The sequence below is a fragment of the Pteropus medius genome, unplaced genomic scaffold, assembly GCF_902729225.1.
Source record: "Pteropus medius unplaced genomic scaffold, Ma_sr-lr_union100, whole genome shotgun sequence".
In the NCBI taxonomy this organism is placed as follows: domain Eukaryota; kingdom Metazoa; phylum Chordata; class Mammalia; order Chiroptera; family Pteropodidae; genus Pteropus; species Pteropus medius.
In genome coordinates, this window is record NW_024343580.1 from 227,207 (window position 1) to 255,196 (window position 27,990).

The 27,990-nt window shown below is 62.9% G+C and overlaps 1 protein-coding gene across 1 annotated transcript in view; it reads right to left on the reverse strand.

Moving 5' to 3' along the window:
* Window positions 1-27,990, reverse strand: part of COL5A1 (collagen type V alpha 1 chain) — a 139,611-nt gene that overhangs the window by 59,558 nt on the left and 52,063 nt on the right. Inside the window, exons 5-20 of the mRNA XM_039867607.1 lie at window positions 20,543-20,674; window positions 19,255-19,392; window positions 18,492-18,728; window positions 17,472-17,639; window positions 17,215-17,271; window positions 13,864-13,905; window positions 13,591-13,653; window positions 9,393-9,467; window positions 8,398-8,490; window positions 7,218-7,274; window positions 6,373-6,426; window positions 5,965-6,018; window positions 3,662-3,715; window positions 2,259-2,312; window positions 1,097-1,150; window positions 411-455 (exon numbers count right to left, since the gene is read on the reverse strand). Of these exons, the coding sequence (XP_039723541.1) occupies window positions 411-455; window positions 1,097-1,150; window positions 2,259-2,312; window positions 3,662-3,715; window positions 5,965-6,018; window positions 6,373-6,426; window positions 7,218-7,274; window positions 8,398-8,490; window positions 9,393-9,467; window positions 13,591-13,653; window positions 13,864-13,905; window positions 17,215-17,271; window positions 17,472-17,639; window positions 18,492-18,728; window positions 19,255-19,392; window positions 20,543-20,674 (1,377 nt within the window). The remainder of the gene's footprint in view (window positions 1-410; window positions 456-1,096; window positions 1,151-2,258; window positions 2,313-3,661; window positions 3,716-5,964; window positions 6,019-6,372; window positions 6,427-7,217; window positions 7,275-8,397; window positions 8,491-9,392; window positions 9,468-13,590; window positions 13,654-13,863; window positions 13,906-17,214; window positions 17,272-17,471; window positions 17,640-18,491; window positions 18,729-19,254; window positions 19,393-20,542; window positions 20,675-27,990) is intronic.

Below are 27,990 nucleotides of genomic sequence, written 5' to 3' on the forward strand. Positions count from 1 at the left end.
GACTCTGTGATGACCCTGGACACCCGTGATGACCCTAGACACCCACCATAGTGGATGCTAAACACCCATGACGACCCTGGACACCCGTGGTGACCTTGGATACCAACTATGGTGGACCTCGGACACCCATGGTAACCCTGGACACCCTCCATAATTGTAGCCTGGAGTCCCAGCCACAATCCTCAGAGACCTGAGCTTCCTCCTCCAGGAAGGTTCGGATCGACTCCTCAGGACTGTTCCACCAACCCCCATGTGCTCCTTCTTTTCCCTCCCAGGGGAATCCTCAGACCTGTCTCTGTGTCAAGGCTGAGCACTCTCTGATCAATACTCCCAATCGACCCCCGATTCTGCACAGAGGCAGCCTGTCACCGTGACAAAGACACAGAGTCCCACCCAGTCAGTGGACTTACTGGTTCCCCGGGCAGCCCTCTGGGCCCAACTTCTCCATCGTCACCCTGTAGAAAGAAAAAAGCAAGACGTGAGGGATAAGCTCTGAAGTCTGGACACTGGAGAGACAGTGTTTCGTTCAGCCGAGCAGAGGCCTCCTTGGCCTGGGACTGCTCGGCATGTCTGGCCAGATCCACGAGGCCCTGTGCCCGCTGGAGAGGCCTGGAGTGGCCTCAGTCCCGGAAGTCTGCGGGAAAAGGTGCGTCTGGGCTCCGGGACCCTCTGCTCAGGGGCTCGCACACCACAGCTCCACGCAGGGGAAACGGCAGAAGGTCATGAGGTCAAAGGGTTTGGATTCTTGATAGGCAATGACAGAAATGAATGACACAATAACAGAAACCAGAGATGGCCGGATAGACAGGCGATACGGGTTAGGCAGATGACAGGTACTGTGTGCACACGTGCAGCCACACCCACACACATATGCGTACATCCATGCGCGCACACACGTGCACATGTGTGCATGCACACAGCCATGCTCACACATACATGTACACACAGAGTCATGCTCGCGCATGCATGCACACATGTGCATGCGCAAGCCATGCTCACACATATACATGTACACGCACACGCAGCCATGTTCACACATACATGCACACACGTGCATGCACACAGCCAAGCTCACATGTGTACATAGCATACGTACCCTTTCTCCGTCATCTCCCGGAGGTCCCGGTGGGCCAGAAGGACCAGGGTCACCCTAGAAAGTGAAGCAGGGTCAGGGTCAGGTCACCCCGGAGCAGGTGACGCACGCTGGCCCCAAGAGAGACTTCGTCTCTCTCTAATTCTAAGCAGGGTCAGGGTCAGGTCACCCCGGAGCAGGTCACGCACGCTGGCCCCAAGAGAGACTTCGTCTCTCTCTAATTCTGAGACTGAACCCAAAGCCTCTGCAGCCTTTCCCGCAGTCACAGGACATCAACCCATTCGGAAGCCGAGCATGCTGCGTGACGGGTCAACCCGGTGTGGACACTCTTGCCAGGGACTCAGTGCCCCGGGGCACTGTGCTAGACTGGGCGCCCAACAGGGCCACAGGACCCTTAGGCGGGGTCTCAGCTACACCAGTCAATCTCTCTGCCAGTCCCGCGCTGACCCCAGGCAGGTCCCTGCCCTGTGCCGTGAGCATCATGGCGGCCAGCGCTGATCTGCCACATGCGGCTGGTGCTCCACACGTGCTCATCAGCCGGTCAGCTGGACCGGCCCCACCGGCGACCACCTCCACCTGCTTGCTGGGGAATGCGGACGAAGCAGTTTGGGCTAAATCGTAACACCTATTTCTCAGTGTGTTAAATAAGCCACCCTGACCAAGTTGACATATGTGTGAGTGCGTGCATGTGCATACACATGTGTGTGCCTGCATGTCCAGAACGTGCCCAAATAGAAACGACACGTCACCTCCTCAGGGAGAGGGAGGCGGCACCCCCGAGCTGTGGAGAGCCGGCCCATGGAGGCCATGTGATCAGGATGAGGGTGTCAGGGTGGCTGCCAGGCGCAGTGTGCCCCACCCTCTCCACCAGGAGTGGGCGCTGGACTGTCCCTACCTCCTGGAATCACCAGAGTGACCCCGCGCCTGCCACAGGCCTCAGGTATGGCATCCGCGCCCTTGGGCCGACCTCCCGTCACCAAGGTCGTCAGATCGCGTCCATTTCCACTCCCCACCCCACAAGGCTTCTTCGGTGGCCACTCTGGGGTCGAGGGGACCCGGTCCCATCCAGAAGCCCAAAGCTGCCTGGAAGGGCCTCTCGAGACGGCCCTGCCGCACAGACCCCATCAGGCCCAGTGACGGGAACTCTCAGACGAGAGGCACTTACCCTGTGGCCCTTCTCTCCCGGAAGTCCAGCCAGGCCATCAAAGCCACGGTCGCCCTGCGAGGAGGACAGAGGGCTGCTCAGAGACCACCCCGCTCACAATGAAGGCCAGCCTTCCTTGGGCCCCAGGACCCTGTGTGTGGTGGCTGCCGGCCCACCTGTCACCACACATTCCATTGCCTTGGGTCCAGCTTCCCGGCCTCTTCTCCCTGAGACACCCACACAGGCCCAGACAGAGAGGTGGCCCCAGAGTCGCAGACTGGGGGCCCGAAGCCCCAAGACCTGCCGTGCCTGGGCGACTGCTGAGCAGCGGGAGCGTGTGCTCTGTGCCGTTAGGCTCGTCACTGCGCCCTCACACGCAGCGTCTCACGCTCCCCGGTGGACCCGCACTGGCCGCCCCACGCATCCTGGCCCCCCGGCCAGCCCTCCCTTCTGCCCAGTTGCCACCTGGAGCCCGGGACAGCGCCGAGCGCGTGGATGTAAACCACGTGGGCGAGACACATAGGCTGCTCCAGGCTCTCGACACTTCCATTGCTCAAAGAAGCCCAGGAGGTGCTGAGAGTCAGGAAGACCCCTCCCCCCAGGTCACTGAGCCCAGAGCCTCCCGCGAGCTCGGGACCCCTGGGAGCGCCCGAGCGCTCAGCCACGCCCGCGACTAGGTGAGCGGCGAGCAGACGGACTGGGCCCCTGGCTGTCCGGGTGACCCATCTCCATCCCGCCCCGGGAACAGCGGCTGTCCCCGCTGCGGGCGCCCCCGGGGGAGGCGACATTTCCTCCGACACCTGCATGGCCTGGACAAACTGAGGAGCAAGGCTGGACCAGGAATGGGGGAACTTCGGACCAACGTCAGGGGCAGAGGGGTGGCCACGCTGAGCCGCAGCAGCCGGGGGCCGTGGGCTCTGGCCAGAATGCGGGACACAGGCTTCATTCACATGCAGCATCTGTTCTCGCCCCCAGCGCCAAGGAGCCCAGACCCGGACAAGATGGCTTCGGGGCCCGTGAATGTGAACTGAGTAGCCTGAGAACTTCGGGGCTGCGCCTTCCCCACACTGGGCCCCGTGTGTCTGCCCCGTCACCTGTACATTTGTCAGTGGTTTTCATAGTTGGGGCTCCGCCCCCTCGTGCTCACTACCCACTCGAACAAATCCGCCACCTAAACTAACTGCAACTGCCATACGTGCTCATAAAATGCAGCCCACCAACCCCGGCTTCCTGCAGCAGGCCAGAGTGACCCAAACAGAGCCTTCCTCACCCCCAAGGTCTCACCCCCAGGCATCACAAGTCGTCACCTGTCATCATAATCACGTTCGTCATTGTAACCAGCAGTTGGCCACATCATCAATGTGACTACAGTGAGGACGGTGACCCGGGCAGCGGGACACCGCGGGGGGAGAGTGGCAGCCTACCTTGGGGCCGGTCTGTCCAGGCATGCCTCTCGCTCCGTCGCTGCCAGCACGGCCCTGGAATGGAGGAGGGCAAAGCGTCAGACAAACGAGGCCTCGGAGCGGCGGCCCCTGTGGAGCCAGGGCAGGGTGCCCGGCCCCATGCAGCCTGGCTGGAGTCCAGGGCTGCTGGGGACCTCACGCGTGGTCCTGGTCTCTGCAGGCCTCGCCCTCTCGAACTGCCCGTGATGCCCCTTGCCCCTTTGTGCTTGGAAACGATGGCCTGAGGTGGCTGGTGAGACCTTGGAGAGCCATGTCGGCTGGCGGGACTGCCAGTTCACAGCTCCAGAGAGAGCCCGCCCTCGACACCGATCCACATTTACCCGCCACCTTCACAGGCTGGATCGAAGACCGATAAGCACAGGTGAGAGCGAGCAGCTGGTGTCAGTCCGACTGACTAAGGACCGGTGGGGCTGCTCGTCTCCTGGAGGCCACAGCTACCCAAAGGCAGGGTCTGGGCATCCATAGGGGCCACTCCACAGCCATTATCTCTAGCTAAGGAGACAGTCAAGGACAAGCCCACGGTCCCCCCCTGACCGGCATGGGGCGGCAGGGCAGGGCCTGGACGGCCAGTGTCCACCATAAAGGCCCTATAAGCACAAGAGAGCCAGACCAGGCTCGTGGTCACCGAGACGGGGACAGGGACCCGACCAGAGGTCCACTCACTGACAAGGCGCAGCACTGGCTGAGTGGGAAGGGCTGGCCCAGGTCAACACTCCTCCCTTCTCCACGTCCCGGGCGCGACCTGATAAATGAGGCCGTCGCCCTGTGACTCGGGACCAGCAGACAGAACATCTGGAGAGCGGCCGCTTTGGGCCTCAAAGTACAATGAAGCCAGTGGGGGCAGCACCAGAGGAGAAGGAAGTGGGGGGTCCGGGGGACCACACGAGACGGTCTGTGCTCCCCAGTTAAACGCTACGAGGAGATGCCAGGAACCACAAGTCATCTCAGAGCAGGCGCCCCAGCGACACAGCTCTGGGCAAAACGCAGACACCAACGGGGAGCCTCTCCTTTCAGAAATCGAGTTCACACGAGGTCACGGCACGACGTTGCCTGACAAATGTCCAGGTGCTTCTATCGGGCACAGTGACCTGGCTGCCCTACAAAGCGCCAGGGCGAGTGCAGCCCACTGGGAGCCGCTGGCTGCACGGCGTCCTCCCCGCCCCCCCTACCCCCCCCACCCCCCGCTGCTCCAGCGGATTCGGGACGCGGTTGTGCGTGCCGACGGCCCAGCGCCGCCTCACGCTGCGACTAGTCGTACTGTGAGCCACTCACATCTCTCTTTTCAGTTTCCACCTCGACTGAGAAGCTACTTCTAATAGCGCCTTTGGTAGGTGCTTTCAGCGACACCCAGGAAAACAAACGCGTCTCAGAGTCGGATCCAAGAGCCACCTGTCTGCCAAGAATCACAAAATTCCCGCCTCGGTGGCCCTTTTAGGGTCATTAGTCCAACCCGCAGCTGGTGTCTGGACCCTTCACAGATCCAGGGCCTGCAGCCTCAGTGGGCCCACATGAGAACGCCGAGCCCGCCTGGCTTCCTCCGTCACCCCCCACTTACTAGCGATGACTAACTCCTGGGACAGGAGGGGCCGTGGCCGCTAAGGAATTCCTGATTCTCGCCTGAAGCCAGAGCGAGCGCAAGGGGACAGCACTCCTCGAAGAGGTTCGTACTCTGTGACCACAACGCAGGAACGAGAGCTTTGTTCCCGTACCCGCAACACCCACTGGCTGAGAAGACCCACTTGTCCAACGGGTCTGTTAGGCCCCTCCCCGCCCCCCACTCGCCTGAGTGGGGTTCACCAGCTTACGTTCATTTATAAATGCGGGCCCTCCCTCAGTAGACCTAGACACAAACTAGTTCCTGCCGGTTAATTACATCCCAACAAAGAATCCAGGTGGCTAGGGGAACAGGTGAGCTGCGGGCCGGCCTGGCGGCTCCCCGCAAACCCAGGCCGTTATCTGGAGAAACAAGGCTGAAGTGAGGCCACCAACACTTTTGTCGTCTCCACGCTCGCTCCCACAGGGCCTGGGAAGCTGCTCTCGTTAAAACTGCTTATGAAACTAAGTTGAGATGCTCAGGACGGAGGCCGTGGGCCCAGCCCACTACCCGGTGGAATGGGACCCCGGCCCTGGAGAGTGTGTCTTCAAAAAGAGTCCCCTGGGCCTTCCGGAGCCAGGCCCGGCCTACGCAGTGGGCACGGGGGGCAGACGCACTGCAGTCCCGCCCCATCCGTGCCCCAGTGGGCGCTGAGCCCAAAGACACTCACCCTTCTTCCAGGCTTTCCTGTGGGGCCGGGCGGGCCCTGCACGCCTCGGGGGCCCTGTCCAGAATCGGGGGGCAAAGGGTCAGTGTGCGTCCATGCTTCTCAGAGGCAAAAGCACAGTCTCGTCCCCATGTTGTCAACCCGGCCCGTGGCTCATCCTCCCAGCTGCCAACTCGCGGGACAGGGCACAGGACCCACCGCCCTGAGTGAGGGCTGGGGACAGAGAGCCGCCAGCCCACTCCCGCCGCAGACGTCAGTCAGCTCTGCCACACTTCCAGCTTCGTGTCAGGTGACAAGTCCCACTACTTTCCTTGAAGAAACGCGGCACGTGGGGCACCCCCACCCCCACAGTCACGGCCTCGACGCACCGGAGATGCCCCTTCGGAGAGCAGAGGAGGGGTGCTCACGTACCTGCGGGCCCATGTCTCCTGGCTCACCCTTCAGACCTCCGCTCCCAGGAGGGCCCTAGGGAGACAGGTCTGGGTAAGGAACGCTCAGCAGGCAAAGGCTGGAGGAGCGGCCGGGGTGGGGGCTGCGGGCAGCGCTCAGGACCGCCTGATGGGCGGGGCTCCTTCCGAGGGCCCACAGACTCCCAGCCCCTGGAGCCAGCCCGCCTGCCTGGGGCAGAACCCGAGGGGCGCGCAGCAATGGTTCAGTCTGGACCTCCTAGTTCTGAACAAGATTCTGGACAGTGGCGACGGGCACAAGAGCCACAGAGCTCAGTGCGAAGCTGGTCTCTCCGGGATGAATCTGACCGCGGTGTGTCACGACCTCAGGCCCAGATGGGTGACAGCCCTGAGCCACACAGATGGGGAGGGCACTGACCACAGACCGGGGCTGACGGCCAAGCCCAGCCCCTCCTAGGGGACAGGCATGGGGACACCGTGCATTTAAACCCTCCCTCTCCTTGCAAATTGCAAGGGCCGCTCACAGTCCCCAGAGACCCATCCACAGGCCCTGTGTGGCAGGGCCAGCAGCCCGGGCTGCCCTGCCCCGCTGCGGCCTGGACTCTGGAAGCACAACTGAGGAACGGTGACCCCCGAAAGGGGGCTCGGAGCCCCACGGTCAGGAGGCAGAATGGCAGCCAGAGCGAGTGTGGTGGGCCCTGCGGCCCCGCACCCAGGGGCCCTCCCCCGCCCCGGTGCCAGTGGCAGAATCAGTGTCGGTGGCAGCTTAGCGTGTGTCCTTCCACAATGAGCTGGGGAGAAAGGTCAGGGGATGAGGGGGACGCCCCGCCCCACCCGCCCCGCACTTACCATGGGGCCAGGTCTCCCAGTAAGACCCATCGGGCCGGCTGGCCCCCTCAACGCCAGCTGCAAGAGGAAACAGGATGGGCTGAGAACTGGCTGGTGTACCGATCCCAACAGGTGAGAAGGGCCGGCAGGAAGGAGCCCCTGGAGGGGGAGGTGGGATGGAGCCCGGAAGCCCCGCCTCCGCCCGCTGGGCCTCTTGGCGCCAACCACAAATGGAACAGAGGAGGCCCAGGGGGGCCCGGAGGGTGGGCACTCCCCAGTCCAGGACGGGTGCTCCGTGCTTCCCAGCCCGTCACCCTCGGGGCAGCCTGCAGCGCGGCCTCCCTGCTGGGCCGGGCACGTATTTCACACCTGAGCTCTCTCCCGGAGTAAATCATGTTCCCGCGAGGGCCACCTAGCGGCCTCCCGTGACTGGGGAGCCTCCCTGGGTGAACTAAAGCAGCCCCAGAAGCGCGGGTGCTGTTGGAGCCCCAGCCACCCGTGGATCCAGCCAGGACACCAAGGGGACCCGGACACTGCCGGGGCGGCCCTCGCCCCCCCACCCCCACGACCCTGGCTCTGTCTCACCCGGAGAGCGCGTGCACCTGCCATGGCATAGACAACCCACCCTCTTCGGGACCTATCCTGCGCCCCATGCACGACACCATTCTCGTTTCGGAAGATTTTTTGCAAAGTGAGATTTACTTGTAGGCCTGTCCCCGCCTGGCTTCTATTAAAACGTCACCAGAGGAAACGGCCCGCAGGCAGCCCCAGCCACTGACCCGTCGCGGGGAACGGGTTCGCGGCTCTGCGCTGTGGCACTCCGGCAACCTGCTCTGCCACAACGACCCGATTCTGGAGCCGCCCGCCATGACCCACGCGCTCTGCTCGTTAGCATCTGCCCTGCTGGCTGGGAGCCACACAAACGTCGCCAAACAAGGGCTTACTTAGCGGTTCCTTGCGATGCCCCGTAACAGGCGCTCTGCTGAAGGACCACCCACCCGCAGCTGGCATCTGCACGCGTCACGAGCAATCAACGGTCCAGCCTCACTAATCAGAAACTCAGCCCGCCGGTCAGCTGACGTGCAGAACGCAAAGGCTCCGCAGGACCCCGGGCCGAGCGAGGGGCTCTGGGACCCCTGGGGCTCCCCCCACAGAGGTGTCCCCGCCCAGCCCCAACCCCCAGGGACCAAGGGCCACTCACCCGGGCCCGTTGCAGAATGGCTTGAGCTTGGGACTCCTGGGCCGAGACCATGGGGCCTTTAGAGCCGGCATCGCCACCCCCTCCAAACCGGAACTGCGGGTGTGAGACAGGGGGTCACCAAGGGTGCACAGCCTAGGTGCCCATGCTGCGCCTCGGGGTCAAGTGGTGTCCTTCGGCCTCTTAAATGACTGCAGAAACTCGGAGGGTCGGAGTGGGCAGTTTCCAGCCCCAGAGCCTTCCCCGTGCCCACCCCACTACTCTCCAGCCCAGAGCTGCCCTGGCCCCACCTGCCAACTTCAGCCCCCAGGAGCCCCCTCCCCGAGTCCAGGAAGCCCTTTCTGGCCTCTGCCGCACCTCACTCTGAGACCCCGTGGTCCCTGTTTACTGCAGGGAGGAGCCAAGGGCCATGCAGACGGCTGCGCTCAGGCGGCCTGGCCAGGATGGTCCTGGTTCCACACGAGCTGCCCCTGAGCTGCGCCCAGCCTCTCGGGCATTGGACGGGCAGGCGGCATGGGCTCAGTCAGAGGACTGACGTCCACACCAGCCACATACTCCGTCTCCGGACCTCAGCTCCCCATGAAGGAGATGGCCCCATGGCCGTCGCCCATAAGGTCATGGGCAGGTCAGGCTCCAGGAAGGACCAGCTGGCAGCGTGTCCACTGGAGGTCCGAGTAGTGAAGCGGGGTATCTGACCACGAAGGCAGAAGCCCCACAGCTTTCCTTCCGAGAACCTGACTCCATCCCTCCTGGGTGGGCCAGCCCTGGATGCGGCCAAGAGGTGGAGGAGACCTTGACCACTGGTGTCCACTCTTCACAAGAGTAGGTCGCCCCCAAGGAGCCTACGGCTATGACACGCGGGCCCAGGCTGGGGCGAGACTGTGGCCAGGAGAGATTGTCCCCCTCAGAAACAAAGCGCGGGGCCCCACTCCTGCTGCATTTGAAGCCCTGAGCACCCCCGACCCCGGCCACCTGCCCCCACAAATAAGGCGACTTACAGGCAGCATGAGCATGGTTCCAGGGGGGCCGGGCAGCCCATCAGCCCCGGGAAGACCTGGGCGTCCAGGGGGACCCTGTGGACAGAGGAGCAGAGAGAGCTCGGTCAGAGTGCACAGGGACGGAGCTGAGGTCGGAAGCCACAGAGCAGGTGGAAACACATTGGACACGCACCGACCCTGCAAAACGCCGGGGCACGGGATGTTCCGCACCCCAAGCCCTGATAAGGCGGCACGTCGCTGTGGACAGGATGGGGAAGGCTCCTGGGGTACAGACGTGAGGAAAGAGAGAGGTTTGGGGGGCCCAGAGGGAGGCACAGCGGGAGGGTGGGGCTGCAGTCCTGCAAAACGGTCTGTAAGCGGTTTACTCCCAGGCCAGGTTTTACCCCTCAGCCTTTTAACCAGCTCAGACCCCAGGAGCCGAGCAGACCAGGCTTGTTTGTGTGTGGACGGAAGTTCAGCTCCCTCCCCCAGGGGAGAGGCTCCCGCTGGCCGCCCTCCAGCTGAACACGTGGGCGCTGGTCCCTGGCCTCTGTGCTGACGGTGACGACGGTGACCGAGTGATGCCCCCGGCGGGGACACGAGATCGATTCCTGATTCTCCGCAGAGAAGACCAAGAACCGGGGTGCTTCTCCTGGAACAGTCCAGAAGGTGTGGAGCCGTCCAGGTCTGGACTGACACTTTTCTCGCCGGTAAATGTTTCCTGTCGCAGAAGCAATCCCGTCCTCACGACGCACAGATTTGTACGGAGTGGAAAGCGAAGGCCCCGCTCCTTCCCCGAAGTCCCCCGAGATCAGCTCTGACGTGCCGAGAAGCTGGAAGCAGGCGGCCCCGACACCCGGTCTGGGACGTGTTCGTCCGCCCACGGTGTGTCCCCGCTTCCGAGACCAGCTTCTCCATGTCGTGCTGCGATTCACTGCCCGTCTCGGCCCCTTCTGGGTGTGGCCTTGTTCTGTGTAACAGCGAGAAGCGTCCCACGCCGGGTGACTCATTTATTTATCCGCCCTCCCCCCGTGCACATTTGGGTCGTTTCCAGTTTGCAGAGTGACACGGGCTGCCACAATGAACGTTCAGGCATCTTTCTTAGGTCTGTCCCTGGAGCGCAACTGCTGGCTCAAAGGGTTACACTGTTTTTTTGTTTTTTTTTTTTCCTCTTATTGCTAAAGGACACAGCCAAATTGCCCTTGCTTGTCATCTTGGAAAAAAAAAATTCTCAGAAAATTAAAAACTTGTTTAAAACAGAAAAGCCTAGAGCACATTCGGCTGCCCAGGTTCCCCCTGGGAAAGCCCCGCTCCCCGCCTCAGAGTCCATCCCAGATCACACAGGGATGACACGTCATCCGCGTAGTGCACGTGCTCCTGGTGGCCCCTGGTGTGGCGCTGCAAGCCAGGCCCCTCCTCCACCACTCCCACCTTCCCAGACCCTCTCCCTATGCTCCTCCCTGATCCCTGCTGCTCCCGCTCCTCCCTGCTGCTCCCTGCTCCTCCCTGCTCCTCCCTGCTCCTTCTCAGCCACAGGGTGACAGTTCAAGCCCAGAGGCTGCAAAGGCACTTTCGCCCTCGGGGTGGAACACTTCCTCTCCGCTACCACCGGGCAGCGACGGGGAAAGAACGTGAAAACAGGAGCGAGGACACTGGGCTCCCAGGGGAAAAGGGACGTCAGGGGGCAGCGGCCACCAGGAGGCCTCCAACGCTGTGAATTTGACATGCGTCCTGCACAGCCACGAACCTGAACTTGTACTTCCTCTGGCTTGAAACAGCTGTTAGCAACCCTTCGCCAAGCACTGAGGTCTGTCACATACTTTGTCCCCGAGCTGGAAGATGGGGCTAATCAAAGCCACCTACGCGTTTTCTGGAGCACTGAACACAAACCGATGATGTGGCTGGCTCTCTGTCCCACGGCCTGCGTTGGATACCCAGGGACACTCCGGCAAGGGGAAGTGAGGTCATGGAGACCTCCCTTTCTGGGCTCCAGCCACAGGTTCAAGGCGAAATAAGAAGTATCGCCTGGCCTCCTGCAGAGATGACTCACAGTGACCGGCCCACGTGAGAAAACGGAGCTTGCGAGTGGCTACAGGGTCCTTCACTTCCTGACTACGGTTAACACCGTGCAGGGCACGCGGGTGGCTCTGACGGAACAGACGCACCCCAGCGCTGGCTCGTGACTTCTGCAAGCCGCTCCTTTCTGCGGCGACGTCCTGGGTGTTCTCTCTGGCCCGCTCCCTCCGTACACCGTGCCGTGGACTCCGCTTCTGCGGCGGAGGCCGCCCACGCAGACGCACTGTCTGCTGCATGAGCGGCTCCCTGTGGGAGTTTCCCACGATGCCAGCATGCTGGGCGGAGACCCACCTTTCCCACGGGTCCTCTGCAAGGGCACCCGGAACTTGGAGCGATTCCCATCGTGGCCTCGGGGTACAAGACAGACACGAAAGACGAATGCGACTGGAGGCAGCGGTCAGTCCGGGCTGGGCTGCCCGTGCCCACAGGCCTGGGCCCTCCTCCAGGGAGGGATGCCGCAGGGAACGGACGACGTTCGTTCCCCAACCTGTGTGGCGCCAGGGACCGGGGCTCCTGAGAGAATCTAACGCCTAGGGACCTGAAGCGGAGCTGAGGCGGTGACGCTGGCGCTGGGGAGCGGCTGCGGATACAGATGCAGCTTCGCCCACTCGCCCTCCGCTCGCCTCCCACCGTGCGGCCCGGTTCCTAGCAGGCCAGGGACCGGGACCGGTGCACAGACAGGGGTGGGGGACCCCTGAACTACAGCGTGTGCACACGTGTCAGTGTGCGTCAGTCTGTGTGGGGGGCCCATGTGTGTGCAACTCTGCCAAGACGCCCCGAGCCCCGAGGAGCACGCAGAGAAAATGGGTCCGCACGCCGGGGCAGCGGGGGGCTCCGCTCCCTGGGACTGAGTGGGCTGCGGTGTCCCCCTGGGTCACGAGCACTTAGATCCTCTGAGCCAGGCCGGTGCCCAGCCCTGCGTGCTGAGTGGCGCGTGTCCGGAGCAACACCGTGGAGACATCAGTCAATGTCCACGCACGCTGTGTGTGGCTTAGCGACCGCCCTACGTCTCAGAGAAAACAACAGTCGCTATGTCACATGGTCTTCTCCGGTCGACGTGTGGACTCCACCACACTCATGGGTCCACCCGACGATGGCTCTGTGGGGACTCGGCTGTCACCACACGTCACGCAGACTTTTGGAACTAGCTGCAGAACTTGAGTCGTGCCGGTCCTGGGGGGAGGGGAGAGCAGTGGCCCCCACTTGCTTGTCTGGAATTTCGACTGTGGCAGAGCGGGCAGCAGCGTGCTGCCCAGCCAGGCACGTGTGGGAGGGCCAAGCGACCCAGAGGCCGGCCAAGTCCCAGCCATGGAGCAAAATCCGCTTCCTCTGCGGCCCCAAAGCCGCCAGCCATAGCGAAGCCGAGTGGCAGAGCGCACCGAAGCCCCTACTGAGCGGGACTCGGCGGTCACCACAAGGACGCGCAGGGCCAGGAGGGCTTCCTCCCTGTCCCACAGCTAACAGCATCAGCTGCTCTGTCCACAGGCAGCTGGCCGCAGCGCCCAAGCAGCTCTCCAGAGCCCAGCGGCGGACAGTCACCAGCCCTGGGCCCACGTGTGGCCTCAAAGGTTGACCCCGGCCACCTTTCCATGTCCACCCCGAACCCTAGGTCCGCACTCTGCTCCAGGCCACGCCAGGCCCCGGGGGTAGATGCTCGTTAGGACACCTGCTCCTGGTCCAGCTGACTGTGCTCACGCGGAGTCACCGGCTCGGCACGCGACAGAAAGAGAAGGACAAGAGCCAGGCCAGGCGAGGACCCACGGGGCCGCGGCCACGAGGTGTCAGAACAAAACTGCAGCCTCTGGGCTCAGCCCTCGTCCCTCCCGCAGCGACCCCGGGTGCGTCCCTCTGACCAGGGGACCCCGGGTGAATCCCTTTGCCTGGGGACAGCTCCCTGCGTGTCCGTTGTGTTATTTCCAACGCAGAAGGGCGGGAGGCGATGAAATCCCCGGATTGAGGCGGAGTCACTGCCGATTCTGTGTGACGCAGGGACAGCAGCAGAGCGCTCTGGCCGGGGCAGCTGCTGTGGTCCCTGTCACCGTCAACTGACGCAGCATTGCCCGGCCGCCGCAGTGAGCTGACCACTGGCAGCCTCCGTGGGATTAGGGGCCCACGGAGCGTGGCTGAGTCAGCCCTTACTTACCCTTTCTCCGGGGTCACCCACTTGGCCCGTGGGACCCATCGTTCCTGGAGGTCCTGGGAGACCCTAGAATTAAAAATAAAGTCAGGACAGAGTTCAAACATGCGGCCCCAGGGAACACCCAGTTCTCGCGTGGCTCGACGAGGGTGCTGGGCCCCGGGGTCTGCAAAAAGTGGCGAGCACCCCTCTTTTCCATTCAGGAGCTTTAAGGGGTGTCACCGATCCCCCGTCCCTGAGTACCGCCCACACGTCATGGGAAGATAAAGTGACACTCACTGCGGGGCCTTCAGGGCCTGGTGGTCCCTCCAAGAGCATGCCCTGGAAGAGACGGAGACAGCGGCTGAGACCCTAGGTCCCCACCCCTCCCAAGGCCCCAGTGTGACCTTGGTCCCCCACAGACCCTACTGGTGAAGACAGCCCCCAGGTTGAGTGACCAGAGGACCACAGACTGGGGCCCGGGGTGGCACCCACTGTCCTGGCAGGCGTCTTGAGCAGCAGTCTCTGGATGGGCTGGGATGGGAGGCTTCATCAGGGGGCTGCAGAGCCCCTCCAAACCCCCACCGTCCCTCCCACCACGGCCCCCGGTCACTGCGAGGACGCACACCGTGGTGACACAGACGTGCACCAGAGAGGCGTTTGTACACGAGATGCACACAGCAAGCTCGTCCTGACAGCTTTGTAAGCCCAGCTTCCTCCCTCCTCCTCTGACAAAAACGGCTGCGAAGGCTCAGAAACTGAGCCAGGGTGAGGGGCCCGACCTCTGGCCACGGCGGGGCCCGGGAACAATGGCTGTCTGCCCAGACACACCAACAGCTGCGCTGGGCGCTGGGCGATGCTGGGCGGGATCTGATGGGAGGGCCCGCCCAGATCGATCCAGGCCAGCCTGGGAGGGAAGCCGGGGACGCTGGGTGACCCTGCAGAGATGCCTGGACCCTCCCGGAGAAGCCATCGCCCAGAAGCGCCCGCCCCCGTGGCCACCGCCAAGGAGGGCTCTGTGACAACAGAGGGTGGCCTGGCTGCAGCATGCTAGCCTTGGGCGCACTTCACCAGGGTGCAGACGCCTGTCTCAAAATTCAGCCGGGAGAGTAACTAAGAAAACAGGCAGCCTTTGCGAAACTCAAGTCTCTTAATGGAGGTCACCCACGTGCTAAACAGCACATGCCAAAAACATGCTTTTTAAACCAGAGGAGAAAGCAGAGACGGTGATCCGTGTGCCTGCGACGGACATTCGCCTGGGAACGCTGAGTCTGCGACTCCCGGGTCCCTGAGGTCCCAAGTGGCCGGGAGCCCCGAGGCTGAGTGCCCCGCTTGCTCTCGGCAGAGTGCAGCCCCGCCCCGCTAAGGCGCCCGGGACGTTGCTGACACGCTGCAGGAGGTGCCCGATCCGAGCGGGAAATAGCCGCGTGTCCCCGGGACGGGTGCAGAGAAGCGCTGGCTCCACGCTGCACCGACCGTGAGCCACGTCGCCCCAGAAGGAGGTCTCTGGAGCAAGTGGGCGAGGGGACGGGCACCGCCACCTCGGCCCGCAGTCGGCGGGGAGACCACGTCAGCATCTCCCAGGCCGCGGCCATCTGTTTATGGGAGTTAAGACTCTGAGGACATCTGGCAACACTCCAGACTGAGAAACTCCAACTGTTCACATGATTCCTCTAGGGACACGGGCCACGGGCCTGTGGACACTCGAGCAGGCTGGGGGCTGGGCAGGAGTGACGCCAGGGCCCGAGAGAGAGGTCGCCCTCCCCTGACCGTGTCCAGGCGGCGGTTTTCTCCCGCAAAGCTGGAACGGGCTTTCTGCAGAAGGCCGTTCGTCCGGTGTGGCCCGCCCGTGTTCCGAGCCCGCTGCTCCGGCCGCCCCCACTAGCAGAGCCTGGGGCCCGTCACCGGAGCTCCCAGAGCTGGGACGCATGACTCTCCCTCCAGAGTCTGCCCACTCTGGGGACGTGAGCAAACAGGAAGCTTATACAGGCAGAGGTGCCAGCCTAGCTGCCCGCGCCCCCAGAGCCAGGGGACCAAACCCGGACCCCGCAGCCTAGGCAGCCTCCTGCCCTGGGCTCCCACTTTTCCCGGGTAAGGTGCTCCTTCACTGAAGTATTGAGGACACCACAAAAGGCACTCCAAGTCAACAGCATGTCCACCTGGGGACCAAAGCCATCTGGACAAATGTCACTGTCAGTCTCTACACCCCAGTGGACAAGCACCGCTCAAGCCACCCACGGAGAGGTGACACCCCGTTCTTCTGGGATGGCTTCCAGGCTGAACTACACGTTCCTTCCCCGTGGGTCATCTGGACTTGGTGTCAGGACTTCTCATGTGGCTGAGCAAGGGGCCACCTGGCCTTGGCTCCCCCCCGCCCGCCCCAGGCACCTCTGCACCCTTCCCCTGCACCCTCATCCAGATAAGCCCCGTCTTGCTTGGACCCACAGAGGGCACTGGGAGGGAGATGCCCCAGTCTGAGGAAAGGAAGCGCGTCCAGTGGCCACAGCCCAGTGGGAGCACGGGATCCCGGCCCTGGGACAGGCCGGAGGAAGGGCGTAGAGCCGCCAAGCGCCTTTGCAGCCCCAGACGCTTCCGTGGGCCGGGCCGAGCAGCGTCAGCTGCTCACTGAGAGCTCGCTACCCCTGAGATGGGACACACCCTTAGCCCTGGCCACTGGGCTTCGGGTCTCCCTGGGGAGCTGGCCACATGCTGCCAGTCAAGAGTGCAAAAGAAGCTTCTCAGGTCCCCGGGAGGATGGAGACCACCACGGCTCTGTACCCCAGGAGCCCATGGTCAGAAGGGCACTGGGAGCCCCACGTTGCATCCTAGGCTCAGCCATCAGGAACCGGGGCCTGGCAGAAATGCTGCACCCTAGGCCGGCCGCACTCCTCCCTCACATGGGGTGATGAGTAGGGGGGACCCCGGCACCTGGTCATGTGGTGTCTCGCCATGGGCGGTGGGGTTAGGGCCCTGAACGGGCAGCTCTCTGGCCATAGGGTGCACCTCGGGGCTGCCAGCCAGGCATGGCCCCGATGTCAGAGGACACCCCAGCATTAAGTGGGGTGCCTGAGGGGCAGCTAGGGCTCCACCCGCCCTTGTGGTCTCACACGAGCAGACACCATCGGCGGCCCTTTAGTGTGATGGCCGTGCGCCCGTCACCAGCACCGCTGGGTCCTACCCGGCTGGAGCCAGGACGGCACTGTGGCAGCACGTCCCAGGGTGGGGGGGGTCCCACACGCGCCAGCAAACGCCCCCCACAGCTGCACCCCGCCCGTAAGGCGGAGCCCTGGCTACCCAGCCTCCACTGCCCACCGCGGATCTGCAGCCTCCCGCCCCCCAGAGGGGCCCTGCCTCCCCCAGAACGCCTGCGTCTCCTCTGATCAGCCGACACAGTGTGAACACACAGGCCCGCGTCTGAAGGGCAGAGTTTGGACTAACGTGGGACCCACAGAGCCACCGCCTCAGCCAAGCTCCGGGACGTCGCCCCGCCCGAGTCTCCGCACTAAGCAGCACCTGGAGTCCGTGTGGTCACAGAGCTCCTCACAGTGGCCCAGGGCCTGGGGTGCAGGGCCCCAGGGGTCTGGCCACGCCCCCGAGCCGCGGCCTCCCCGCCTCTGCCCGTCTCAGAGAGGAGAGAGAAAGCGCCCTTACTGGTTCCACGATGGCGGGCTCGCCCTTCTGCCCCTTCTCGCCTCGTGGTCCTTCGATCTGAAGTTCACAAAACACAGGTGGAGAGAGAATGAGGTCGGGGAGGGAAGAGAAGGCCAGGTGACAGCCAAGCGGTAATGACGCTTCCAAGGCAGGGCTGCTCCCAGCAGCCGCCCCAGGCCCAGGGGAGTGAGGCGAGCAAGGCTGCCCCCCGGTGCCACGAGCCCACCCCCAGGCCCCGCCCCCGCCCAGCCCCTCACCCCCTCGAAGACGGTGTCCTGGTTCGCCGGCATGCCCGGCCCGATCTCGGACGGCGAGACCGTGGGGTCATAGTAAGGGTCGTAGTAGTTCTCGTCCAGGTTCTTGATGGTTTCTTCCGTGAACTCCCCGTCCAGGTCGGCTGTCCCTTCCCCTGGGGCTGGAGCTGGCTGAGAGGGAGAGGGCAGCAGGGGTCACCCAGAGGACGCCAGGTCATTGGACAGAGATGCCCCTCCCTTCCCAGCTTCAGGCCTCCGGGGACAGTGGCCTCCGGGAGCCTGGAGTCTAAGTTGTCAGCAGACCTCCCAGGGCCCTTGGTGGCCTCTTCACGCATCTTCTTCCTCTCACTGTGGGAAAGCTGTCGCCCAACCCCCGGACACCCCGTGGCTAACCAGGGCTGCTCCGGGATGGCAGCTGCGTGTGGCAGGCCTCCGGGCCCGGGTCACAGGCCCCTGGGTCCACACCCACCGGCAGAGGAGTTCAGGCCCCTCAGAACCCCGCGTGTCCGCTCTGTGGTGTCAAGGATTCAGCAGCACATGGTGGCCGTTTTTAAGCTTTTACTGGGCCGCACACCGTGCTGGATTCCTCCTGAGTCTGAAAACTTGGCAACGACCCAGGGGGCGGGCACATCAGTGCCTCGTTGTAAATGAGAACAGAGATGGAGAGAGGGGACGTCACTTTCCAAAGTCACTGGCAGAGACTTCAAGAAAACTCACATCAGGACCTCCCGCCTCACGTCTCTTTGCTTGTCTAGATCCCCAGCTTGTGTACCTGTCTAGCCTGACCCCTCCCCAGGCCACACAGACAGGGACACCGTCTGCCAGCACGCTGCGGTCACCCATCCCTCCCCCGCCCCGCAGCCTGAGCCCCGGGAGGCCTGTGGGCAGGGCCCACGCTGCGCATGAGAAGCTGACGAGGGATCGACCCAGTGGACCCGACCCCGCTCAGCTTCCCTGGGAGCAGAGCCCACCGCAGAGGTCCTGCCCCTCCCCCAGACAAGCCCACTCAGAAGAGAGCTTTACGTTGGAGGCGTTGGAGGTGTCGGCCGTGCTGGTGGGAACTCCGGCCCCGGGGCCGTGGTCGGGGAGCTGGTCGGGGTCCTCGAGGCCCTCCACGTAGCCGAGGTCCTCGTACGGGGGCGGCGTGTAGTAGTCCTCGCTGGGCACATAGTCGTAGTCCCCTATGCCGGGGTCCTCCTTCCCGGCCCCCGCGCTGGTGTCGGGCACTGGAGGGGCTACCGTGGGGGGCAGGGTCACCTCCTAAGAGCCAGGCAGAGAGAGGCAGAGCTGGGGAGAGGGCGGGCACGGCCGGGCCCAGGTCTTGGGGCTCCTCCGCGGCGAAGCGTGGGCCCCTCAGCCAGCCAGGAGCCCCATGCGCTTCGGGCGTGGGCCACCTCGGCCCAGGGGTGCTCAGGATGGACCAAAACCCCCCATGAGGCACTTGAAAGGGTGGATCGCATCTCAAAGCACGAGAACACTCCCGACCTTTGGGCAACATGCTCCAGTCTCTGGGACAGCCCGTGGGAGGGGACTGTGCCCTTGATGTCACACATCACCACAGAGAGCCCCCTGCCCAGCTCGTCCCTAAGCACGAAGCATGTATAAGCACCTGTCACCCAGTCCCTCATTTCCCGACTGAGCTTCTCCCCGCCGCCTCCAGCCTCGCATCGCCCAGTGGCCACCGTCCCCGCACCCGGCACCCCGCGGCCTCCAGGGACCGGCAGCTTCCCGTCCCCCCACCCCGCACCCCGCGGCCTCCAGGGACCGGCAGCCTGCCCGCCCAGACCTCAGCAACCTCTGTGGTCTCCCTAGCAGCCTCCACAGGCTCCTTGGTAGGCGCGGGCTCCTTGCTCGGGTGGTCGGTGTCCTCGTAGTAGGGGTACTCGTAGTAATAGGTCTCGCCTTCCCCTTCTCCATCCGGGTACTGCAATAGATGGGGCGCGTGAGGAAAGGGGGCCGTCGGGCGACCAGCCTGCTTTGCTCCCCACGCTCCGGGCTCAGCCGGGACGCGCGGACACCGGAGAGCCAGGCCCGGCGGCAGGACACGCCCGTGCGGCCTGACAGGGCTCCTTTCCCCCTCCACGTTCCTCGGGAAGCTGAGCTGGCACCGTGAGAAGGCCAAGGGAGGAAACGGGGAACCCCATCCAGGTCCCCTTCAAAGAAACTTGAGTCTTAAGAGGTCCGTCCTCGTTAGAACCCGAGGACCAGAGGACCAGAACCCCCAGGCTCTGCTGGCAACGCTGCCGCCACTCAGGGCACCTTGCCCTGCACGGGAGCCCCAGAGCACAGAGGGGGCGCTTCACAGAAACAGGGGGAGCCCCGGTCCTCAGGACCATTTCTGCATGCGGAGCGAGGAGGGCCGGCCAGGGGGCCTGGTCCGCAGGAGCCGTGCTGGGGTCACCGGCCAGGCCAGGCCTTTCTCGGGCGTGTAAGATGCGCCTGGGCCAGGGGACCCACGGCCTCGTGAGGGCCCCCCTTCCTCCTCTTCGAGTGGTCGCGAAAGAAGGGGGCCGGAGGAGAGATGAAGAGCAAGGCTGAATACGAGTTAAGAGAAGTGGGGGCACCCTGAGCAGGGGCCGGGGAGGATTCTCACCGGCAGCGGGAGGATTAACAAAAAGCCAAGCCAGGCGCGGCAGGGGTGTGAGGGAGGGGGATGAGAAAGGCGGACCCCCAGACCACGGCAGGTCATGGCAAGGGGGACGAGGCGAGGGACACACTCCTGAGGCTCGGGACAAGGCTGCTCTTCACAGTCACTGCCACTCGGGGGGTCAGAGGGCCCCCCTCTGCAGGGAACAGCCCTCAGTGCCCTCCTGCCTGGCCAGCTCCAGACAGCCCCCAAGGGCACCTGTGGCATCTCCGCTCACAGACACCCAACCTAGGTCGTAAGCCATCAGGTAGGAGAGGCACCTCGCCCTCGTCGTCAAAAACCTGTCTGAAACTTAAAGGAAATGGTCCTCAGCGAACATCCTTTCAGGATCAATCCACACGGGTCCCACGGCTTCCATGTTCCTGCACCCCCGTCCTGCCTGCCGGCCCCCACGACTCCCACCAGGAGCCGGCCAGAGCTGACTCACGTATTCATCTGGGTTGGGGTCCTGCGACTGGGGGGTGTCGGGGACGGCGGTGTCACAGTCAGGGCTGTAGTGCTCGCAGTAATCGTAAGCTGCCCGGTGGTCTGAGACGAAGAGTAGCTGCTGGATGTCACCCTGGAAAAGGATAAAAGCCCCTCAATGAGTGGCACACAGGGACTCACCTGGGGACACGGGAGCAGCTCGACACCCAAGAGGAGAAGCCTGTCCTCAGACACCCACTGCCACAAAGAGCCACTCAAGGCAAGTTGGTGTGCTCAGCCATCACGCATCTGTCCATCCTCATCCATCATCCATCTCATCATCCATCTCCATCCATCCTTCCTCCTCCGTCCCGTCATCGTCGATCGTCACTTGCGTCGTCGTCCGCGTCATAAAATTCGTTGGTCAGGTGTTCACGTCGTCCTGGTCAAAATGCGTCCCCAAATACCCTTGGTCGAAAACCAGAGTAAAACTAAATAAAATGTGGTAAACAAAAAAATAGTGGAATTCCATTGCTTGTGGTCGCCTTTAGCAGATGGTTTTGTGTCGTCGTCCGTTCGCCTTGCTTGCGTCAGGTCCCATTCATCGCGTCATTCATGATGGAGTAAATTAAATAAAAATAAAATTAAATAAGGTCCGAGTCAAAATTAAAATTAAATAAAATTCCCGGGAATTCTGTCCATAAAATAAGTCGTCAGGTAAAAAAAGCAAAATTCACTTGCGTCGGTTTTAAGCCTTTGCGTCGTGCGTCAAGTGAAAAAAAAAAAAAATTAGATGGAAGAGTCATGGGTTGAGTCAAAATTAAAATTAAAATTAAAATTGCATAAAATAAAATTAAAATTAAAGTGGTCGGGTTGTGGGGTCCCTGATAATTCCATTAATAAAATTCATTAAACTCGCGTCCGAATGTAAATCATAATCCGTCCTCCGTCATCAAATGTCATCCTCCATCCGTCATCCAAATGCAGAAGCTCCCTTGCCGTCAGGTCATCGTCCATCTAGCAGTCCACTTGCCCCAGCATAACTCCGGAGAACTGCACCATATGCTCACGTTGCTGTAATGCTCTCTGTCCATCTCCCTGGAGCAGCAGGGCTGCCAAGCTCCCTCCTCCTCCCTCCTGTTCTCCCTCCCTCTCTCATTCTCTTATTCCCTCCCTCCCTCGCCCACCTCACTCCTCCCTCTGGATATCAGAGGCTCTTGGCTGATGTTTCAAACTCTCCAGCCGAAGAGAACCACGTTACAGGAACAGTGAATCAAAACCACATATTTATTTAGCAACATGACTTGTAGTTCAAATTTCATCCAATTCAAATAAAATATTTTTTCCCGTCAACTAGCAGCTTGACACCTGACTGTACGTTCTCCAAATGCAGTTATTGGAAGGAAGAGGAAGCTGGGGGGGTACCTTTGAGGGGCAACTGTGACCGCTGGCACCCAGTGCCCCCCTCGATCGAGCAGCCAGCGCTCCATGTTAGTGTCTGGTGAAGGGCCTGGATGTGCCGCGTACCTGTGTCCCAGGGTCCCAGGGCGCCAGCCCAGCACCAGGCGCCCAGCAAGGCCGAGTCTCTGGCACGAACACCCGTGGACAGGCACGGGCGGGACGTGCTTCTCCTGGACCCACTGCAGGCTCTGGACTCCAAGGCCACGCTTGTGCTGACCCCGGCTCACCCCGCCGTCTGTGGTCCACCCCCACACTGCAGCAGACTGAGCGCGGGGCCCGTGGATGGCCGGCCGCAGGGCCCTACGAGCCCCTTCCCCCCCTGGGCAGCGCCCCACTGCACACGCCTGCACCCCGCTAAAATCACTTTCCCACCAAATCCTCCAGTGGGTGGTTCATGCCCCGAAACGTGCTCGTTTGTTCTGTGGGTGCTTTTCTCTGAGGGCGGGGTTCTAGCCACCCTCCCCCCACGGTGGAGAAGGGGAACCTGAGGCACAGATGGTCAGACTCCCCAGAGGTGCAGCCAGGACTGGCAAGGGCCCTCCCTGCCTTGGCCCGAGGTCCCGCCTTACGCTCTGAGCCAAAGGCAGCCCCTGGAAGGTGCCCCTCCTGTCCCCAAGGATTCCTCCTGTTCCTGCTGCAACAGCAAATCAGAGCCAACGAACTTCTCTCTGAAGCAAGAGGGCACAGGCGAGACTGTCCACTCCCGCCGTCCACCAGCCTGGCGGCCCCAGACAGGACACAGCCTCTGGGAGCTTGTGTCCCTATTCAGCCACGGGGGACGCCGGCCTCCACACCATGTGGGCCGGGCAGAGAAACAGCTCCTGCGCCGAGAGGCACAGCAAGGCCAGAACCCTAACGGGCCAGCTGCCTGGCCCTGCGCGTCGGCTTCGGGCCGGGGACACTGAACACCCGTGCGGCTTCCGCAGGGAGCTCGTCTCCCCCTGTGCTGCTTCTTGCTGAGATAAACGCGACCTCAGGACCCTTCTCCAGCCAGGGGTCCCGCAGCCACCGCCGGGGAGTCCCCTCTCCCAGTGGACCCACAACCGAATGGGAACAAACGGGGAGCCCCTGTCCTTGACCTGCAGGAGAAGGTGAAGGGACGTGATGGCCTCTGGCTGCTGGCCTCGGGGGCTCTGGGGTGACACGAGGGAGCCTGGACCGGGTCCCCGCCCGCAGCAGCAGCCTGCCGACCCAAGGGCTGCCGGCACAGACCCCGCGCACTGCCCCATGCCACCCCTGTGTTCCACATCGCCCGCCCACGGTGCCTCTGGACACGACTGACTTCTCGCCCCTGCCTTCGGGCGCCCGGACAAGCCCCCAGCCGTCCCCGCGGCCGCTCCAGGATGGGGCTGGGGGCTCGTTTCCCCTCTCGCCCGTGCCACAGATGCACGGACTAAGGCTCACAGAGGGTCCCTCTCCTAAGGGGCACAGAGTGGGCTCCAGGTCACCCTGGCAGCCCCTGCGGTTCCTGCACCAGAGCTGCCTGGCTCCCTGTGAGTTCAAGCACTGTGTCCTGCGCATGCGACAACCTTGGGCTCCCAGCTCCCACAAACGACACTGCCACTTCACCCAGGCAGCCCTCGGTGGGGACACGCACCGGCTCCACCGGCCTCGTGAACACAGGCTACACTTGGTTCCGCACCTTGATCCCCAGGCCAAGCCCTTCAATCTCTCGGTTTGGCTCTAAATGGCAACTCCAGACTGGGAGGCCCTGTAGCTTGCCCTGTGGCAGCCCCAACCGCCTGCCCAGAGGAGCCGGTGCCTGCTGTGCTCACGCCGTCCCTCGTTCCCATGACGACTGTTTCCTCCCTCTTCATGCCTCGTTTCTGCCCCGGCCAGGCCAGTAGAGCTCTGCTGAGCTGCTAGAAGCTTCTACGACTGTGCTGAGCATCGTTATGGCCACTCCCCTTGGCCACCTCAACGCCTGGGAGCCGCTATCAGCGGTTCATCTTCCTGCCGAGGACAAGCTGGGCAGCGTGAGAGGCCATCGGCCACTGGGACGCAGCAAGACGCATGTTGTCCTTGGCCCGGGCTGAGGCAGGAGCATTTTGCTGAGAGAATCCGTTCTGCCTCTTCCGATAATGAGATTTTTATCCAGCCGGCACTGCTGCTCTGTCAAGGGGACTGCAGTTTTCGTTGGAGAGCTTCGCCCCCTCGGGGGCTGTGGGGACTGTGCAGACGGGAGATGGCCCAGGCCCGAGCGAGGGAGGCACAGCTCCTGCTGTCTCTCCTGACGCCTCCAGTGCCACCGAGTGCTGCGTCCCTCCTCTCTGCGGGCAGCCAGCCCCGCCCCACAGCCCCCAGAACCTGCCACTCCAACCCGACGGGCCCCCGGGGAGCCGTGTGCTTGGCTTCTGTGATTCTGCAGCCTTATTTTAGCTGGCGCACTTCACACTTGTAGAGGAGGACACGCGGATGACTTCAGGAGACACACGCTTCCTGTCCGAGGCTGCGGGAGGGGTGGCCGGCCAGCGTGCTGCCGGTGGCACAAAGCCAAAGGAGGGAGGGCCCTTCCTGCTGCCAGCGGGCTCTGGCCGCAGCCTGCACCCCCGTGCACAAGGCAGCCCACTGACCGGGACTGAGAGACGATGAGGGGCCCCCAGCTCAGCTCTTGAGGGACAGAGGGAGGGTGGCAGAAGGAAGGGCCAGGGCTCCAGAGGCCAGCACACCTGGGCTTGCATCCCAGCCCGGTGACACCCAGATGGGCTCCCAGAGAGATGCCAGGGTACAGCTTCTGCCCTGCAGATACGGGCAGCCGCTCGGGGTCGAGGCTGTGGGAGCGTGGAGCCCGCCCGCCTCTGCGAACAGGTGCCGGAGAAAGCCTGCATTCCCCACGAGAAACGGAGTCAGCACCCACGTGCACAGGGCCAGGACGTGTGGAGGCTCAAACCACCACTGTCGCCTCAGCACAGCCTCCTCTGTTGGACGTGGCCAGCTCAGTGCCCGGGGACACCAGGTGCCCCCTCCATGACAGGTCCTGACTCCCCGGGCGACTCCGCACACAGAAGCCAACTCGACTCCCCTGCTCGAGCTCTCGTGGCCCAAACGGACCACATTTAAAATCCGCTGTGATCCTTTCGCCCGTGAGTCACACAATGGAAAAGCAAAGGCCCGGCCAGGGGCTCGCTGTCTCCAGCATGCTCGGGACAGAGAGTCCAACACTGTCCAGGCAAGTGTCAAAGAACTACCTCCACGTGGCCGGAAACCACTTCCTGCTGTCCCCAGGTCCCGCCTCCCCGGTCCCCCGCTGTGACTGCCCCCACTCCACACCCCCGCCGTCCCGTCCAATTCTCGCCTGCTCCTCCGGCCAGCGGCTGCTCGAGTGTGTCTAAGGCCGGTCTGCTCACACCCGTGCGGCGCAGGCCGTGCGGTGCCACAGGAGACCGAGGGCACCGGGGCAGGGAGGGGTGGTCAAGTCTAGCCTCATTGGACTGGACGCTGATGCAGTGACTAGGGGACTAGTTTAGTGAACTCGGGGAGCGGACGCTTCATCCCAGCCAAGGGGCGGAGCGGCAGAGCCAGGGTCGGGGCCGGGTGGACAGGCCCGCCTCCTCCAGGGCCCATGAAGTTCCGTGAACGGCACGGGACTCGCATCCTCTGTCGACTGTGAGGTCCTGGACGCTGAGCTAAACAGCCCCGCCACAGACACTGGTCGCCTGGGCAGCATGTGAGTGAAGCCACCCACAGTTCTCCCCCTCTGACTGGCAGAGCAGCGAGCCTGTGTGGGCCGGGCTGACCACGGGCATAGGGACACGCGCTTTGTGACAAGCTCCACAGAGAAAGGGGCGCAGACCCTGGCACTACCACACAGAGGGGCGAGGTGCTGATGACCGGCAGTGGCCTGGGCACTGGATCCCTCTGTCACCAGCTGTGGGGCTTTAAGAACGTCACTTACTCTGTCCGGCCTGGATCTGTGCACGTGTAAAGAGAGTAATAAGACCTACCTCACGGAAGTGTCCTGAGGACTAGGTGTGACGGTTCGGGCACGACACAGTGGGCCTGGGACAGCAAAGCCCACAAAACAGCAACTGCCACCACCACCGCCACCATCACCGTCACCATCGACATCACCACCATCACCATCCCCATCAACATCATCACCATCACCACCATCATCAGCACCATCACCACCACCATCAGCACCATCACCATCATCGACAGCTCCTGAGCCCTGACGAAGGCTCACCACCCTCCTCCACACGAAGGCCAGAGGCTCTGACCGCTCATTCTTTCACTTACTCAACCGGCATTTGTAGAAGGCAGCCCAGGTGACCAAGTGACTGACTCTGCCTGGGGAGATCAAGGAAGGCATCCTGGAGGGGGCGGCCTTCGAGCAGGGCCCTGGGTGAGGTTCTCCACCCTCGGGCACCAATCCCCCTCCATGCTGCCTTCCCCGTGCCAGGCTCAGACTCCAGGTGTGGCTCGGCCTCCGCTGGGCACAGTTCAGACCCTCGTCATCCTGCCACCTTTCTGGGTACGGTGCTGCAACACTGTGTCACACCCGTGGTCGCTAGTGGGCATGACACCCGCAGACCCCTACGTCCCACAGGACACGCCTCAGCCTGCTCTTGGCACCTGGATTTAGGATTTCAGCCTCCAGAACTGGGAAACAATAAATTTCTGTCTTGTTAAGCCACTGAATTACAGACATTTGTCACATAACCCCACCCCAGAACACTTATGGAGACTGCAAAATCCCTGTCCTTTCCAGGGATGAGGGAACGTCACTCGCAAAGTGGGCAGAGCTGAGACCCAGCCTCACGTAGCGGGGCAGCGCCCCCAGGAGAAGCACAAACGGACACTGAGGAAACAGCAGGCACGGGGTGGACAGGGTGCCTGGAACAGAGCCGGAAGGACTGGGCCCTTCCAGGTGTACCCCACCTGCCGCTGGCCTGGCCACGCCCACTGCCCCCCACGAGGCCCCGTCCAGGACATGCTGTCTGCTGTGGGAAAGCCTGGGTGTGAGCTGCCCACCCTCGATGCTGGACCTCGGGCCTGTGACTCAGCCCTGGCAGCTTCCATGTCCCCGTCTATCAACAGGGCACATGGGCCCTGACTGACAGGCTATGCAGACGCCAGTCCCTCTGCTGCTCACTGTGTGCCAAGGTCTCCCCTGGAAGTCGTGGGACTGTATCCGTGGCCACGCTGGCCTGGGCCAGGCAGGGACGTGGGCCCTGCACTCAGAACGGCCAGCACAACTGTCCCACGCAGCCCTGGGGGAGGGGCCCCTTCACGCTGATGGCTCCAGAAGAACAGGGCAGTGAGGGGACCTGAAGTAGTGCCGGCCTCCAGGCTGGAGCCAAGAACTTGGGCGCTGGGCACTCCCACACCGGAGGCGCATTTGTAGCAGTGGACAGGGACGTACTGGCTGTATCCTAGATGGAGCCGTGGTTCCCGCCGGCCCCAGCCAGAGCCTGGTTCCCACCATCCCCAGCCCGGGTCTAACCAGCAACACCAACCGAAAAAGCACATGGTGACCCGGGGAGCACCCGGCCTGTGGACGCCGTCACCGAGTGGGCTGGTCGGAGGGGTGGGGTTAGGGGGCCAGGGACAGCCCTGGCAGAGCCCACAGAGCTGCCCTGCCAGCGGATGCTCCGGTGTCTGGTACCCACCGCGATGCAGGGTGACTTAGCCCTCCACCAGCTTCCCAGAGCCCTCCCAGCTCCCTCGGCCTCGGGACAAACTGGCCCTTGATGAGGAGAAGAACTGGCTGCCAGAGGAATCAATTTCAATGTGCCGGTCCCTCCACGTGGTTAAAGCGCAATGTCATCACTTGGCCTCTGCTGGAAGGTAAGGAGTCACATCACTTTTAATTCAAAAGAAATAAAAATTGTCTCACTCAAGGCAAGATGAAGCATGGTTGGGAATTTGAGGCCAAGCCACCCGACTTTATCATTGTCCTACGAAGGACAAAAGCGAAGAAAAGATTTAAAAAAAAAGAGGAAGAAAGATGGCCCCGGACCACTGAGGGGCTCACTGAGACAGGTCATATCGTCCAGCGTGCACACA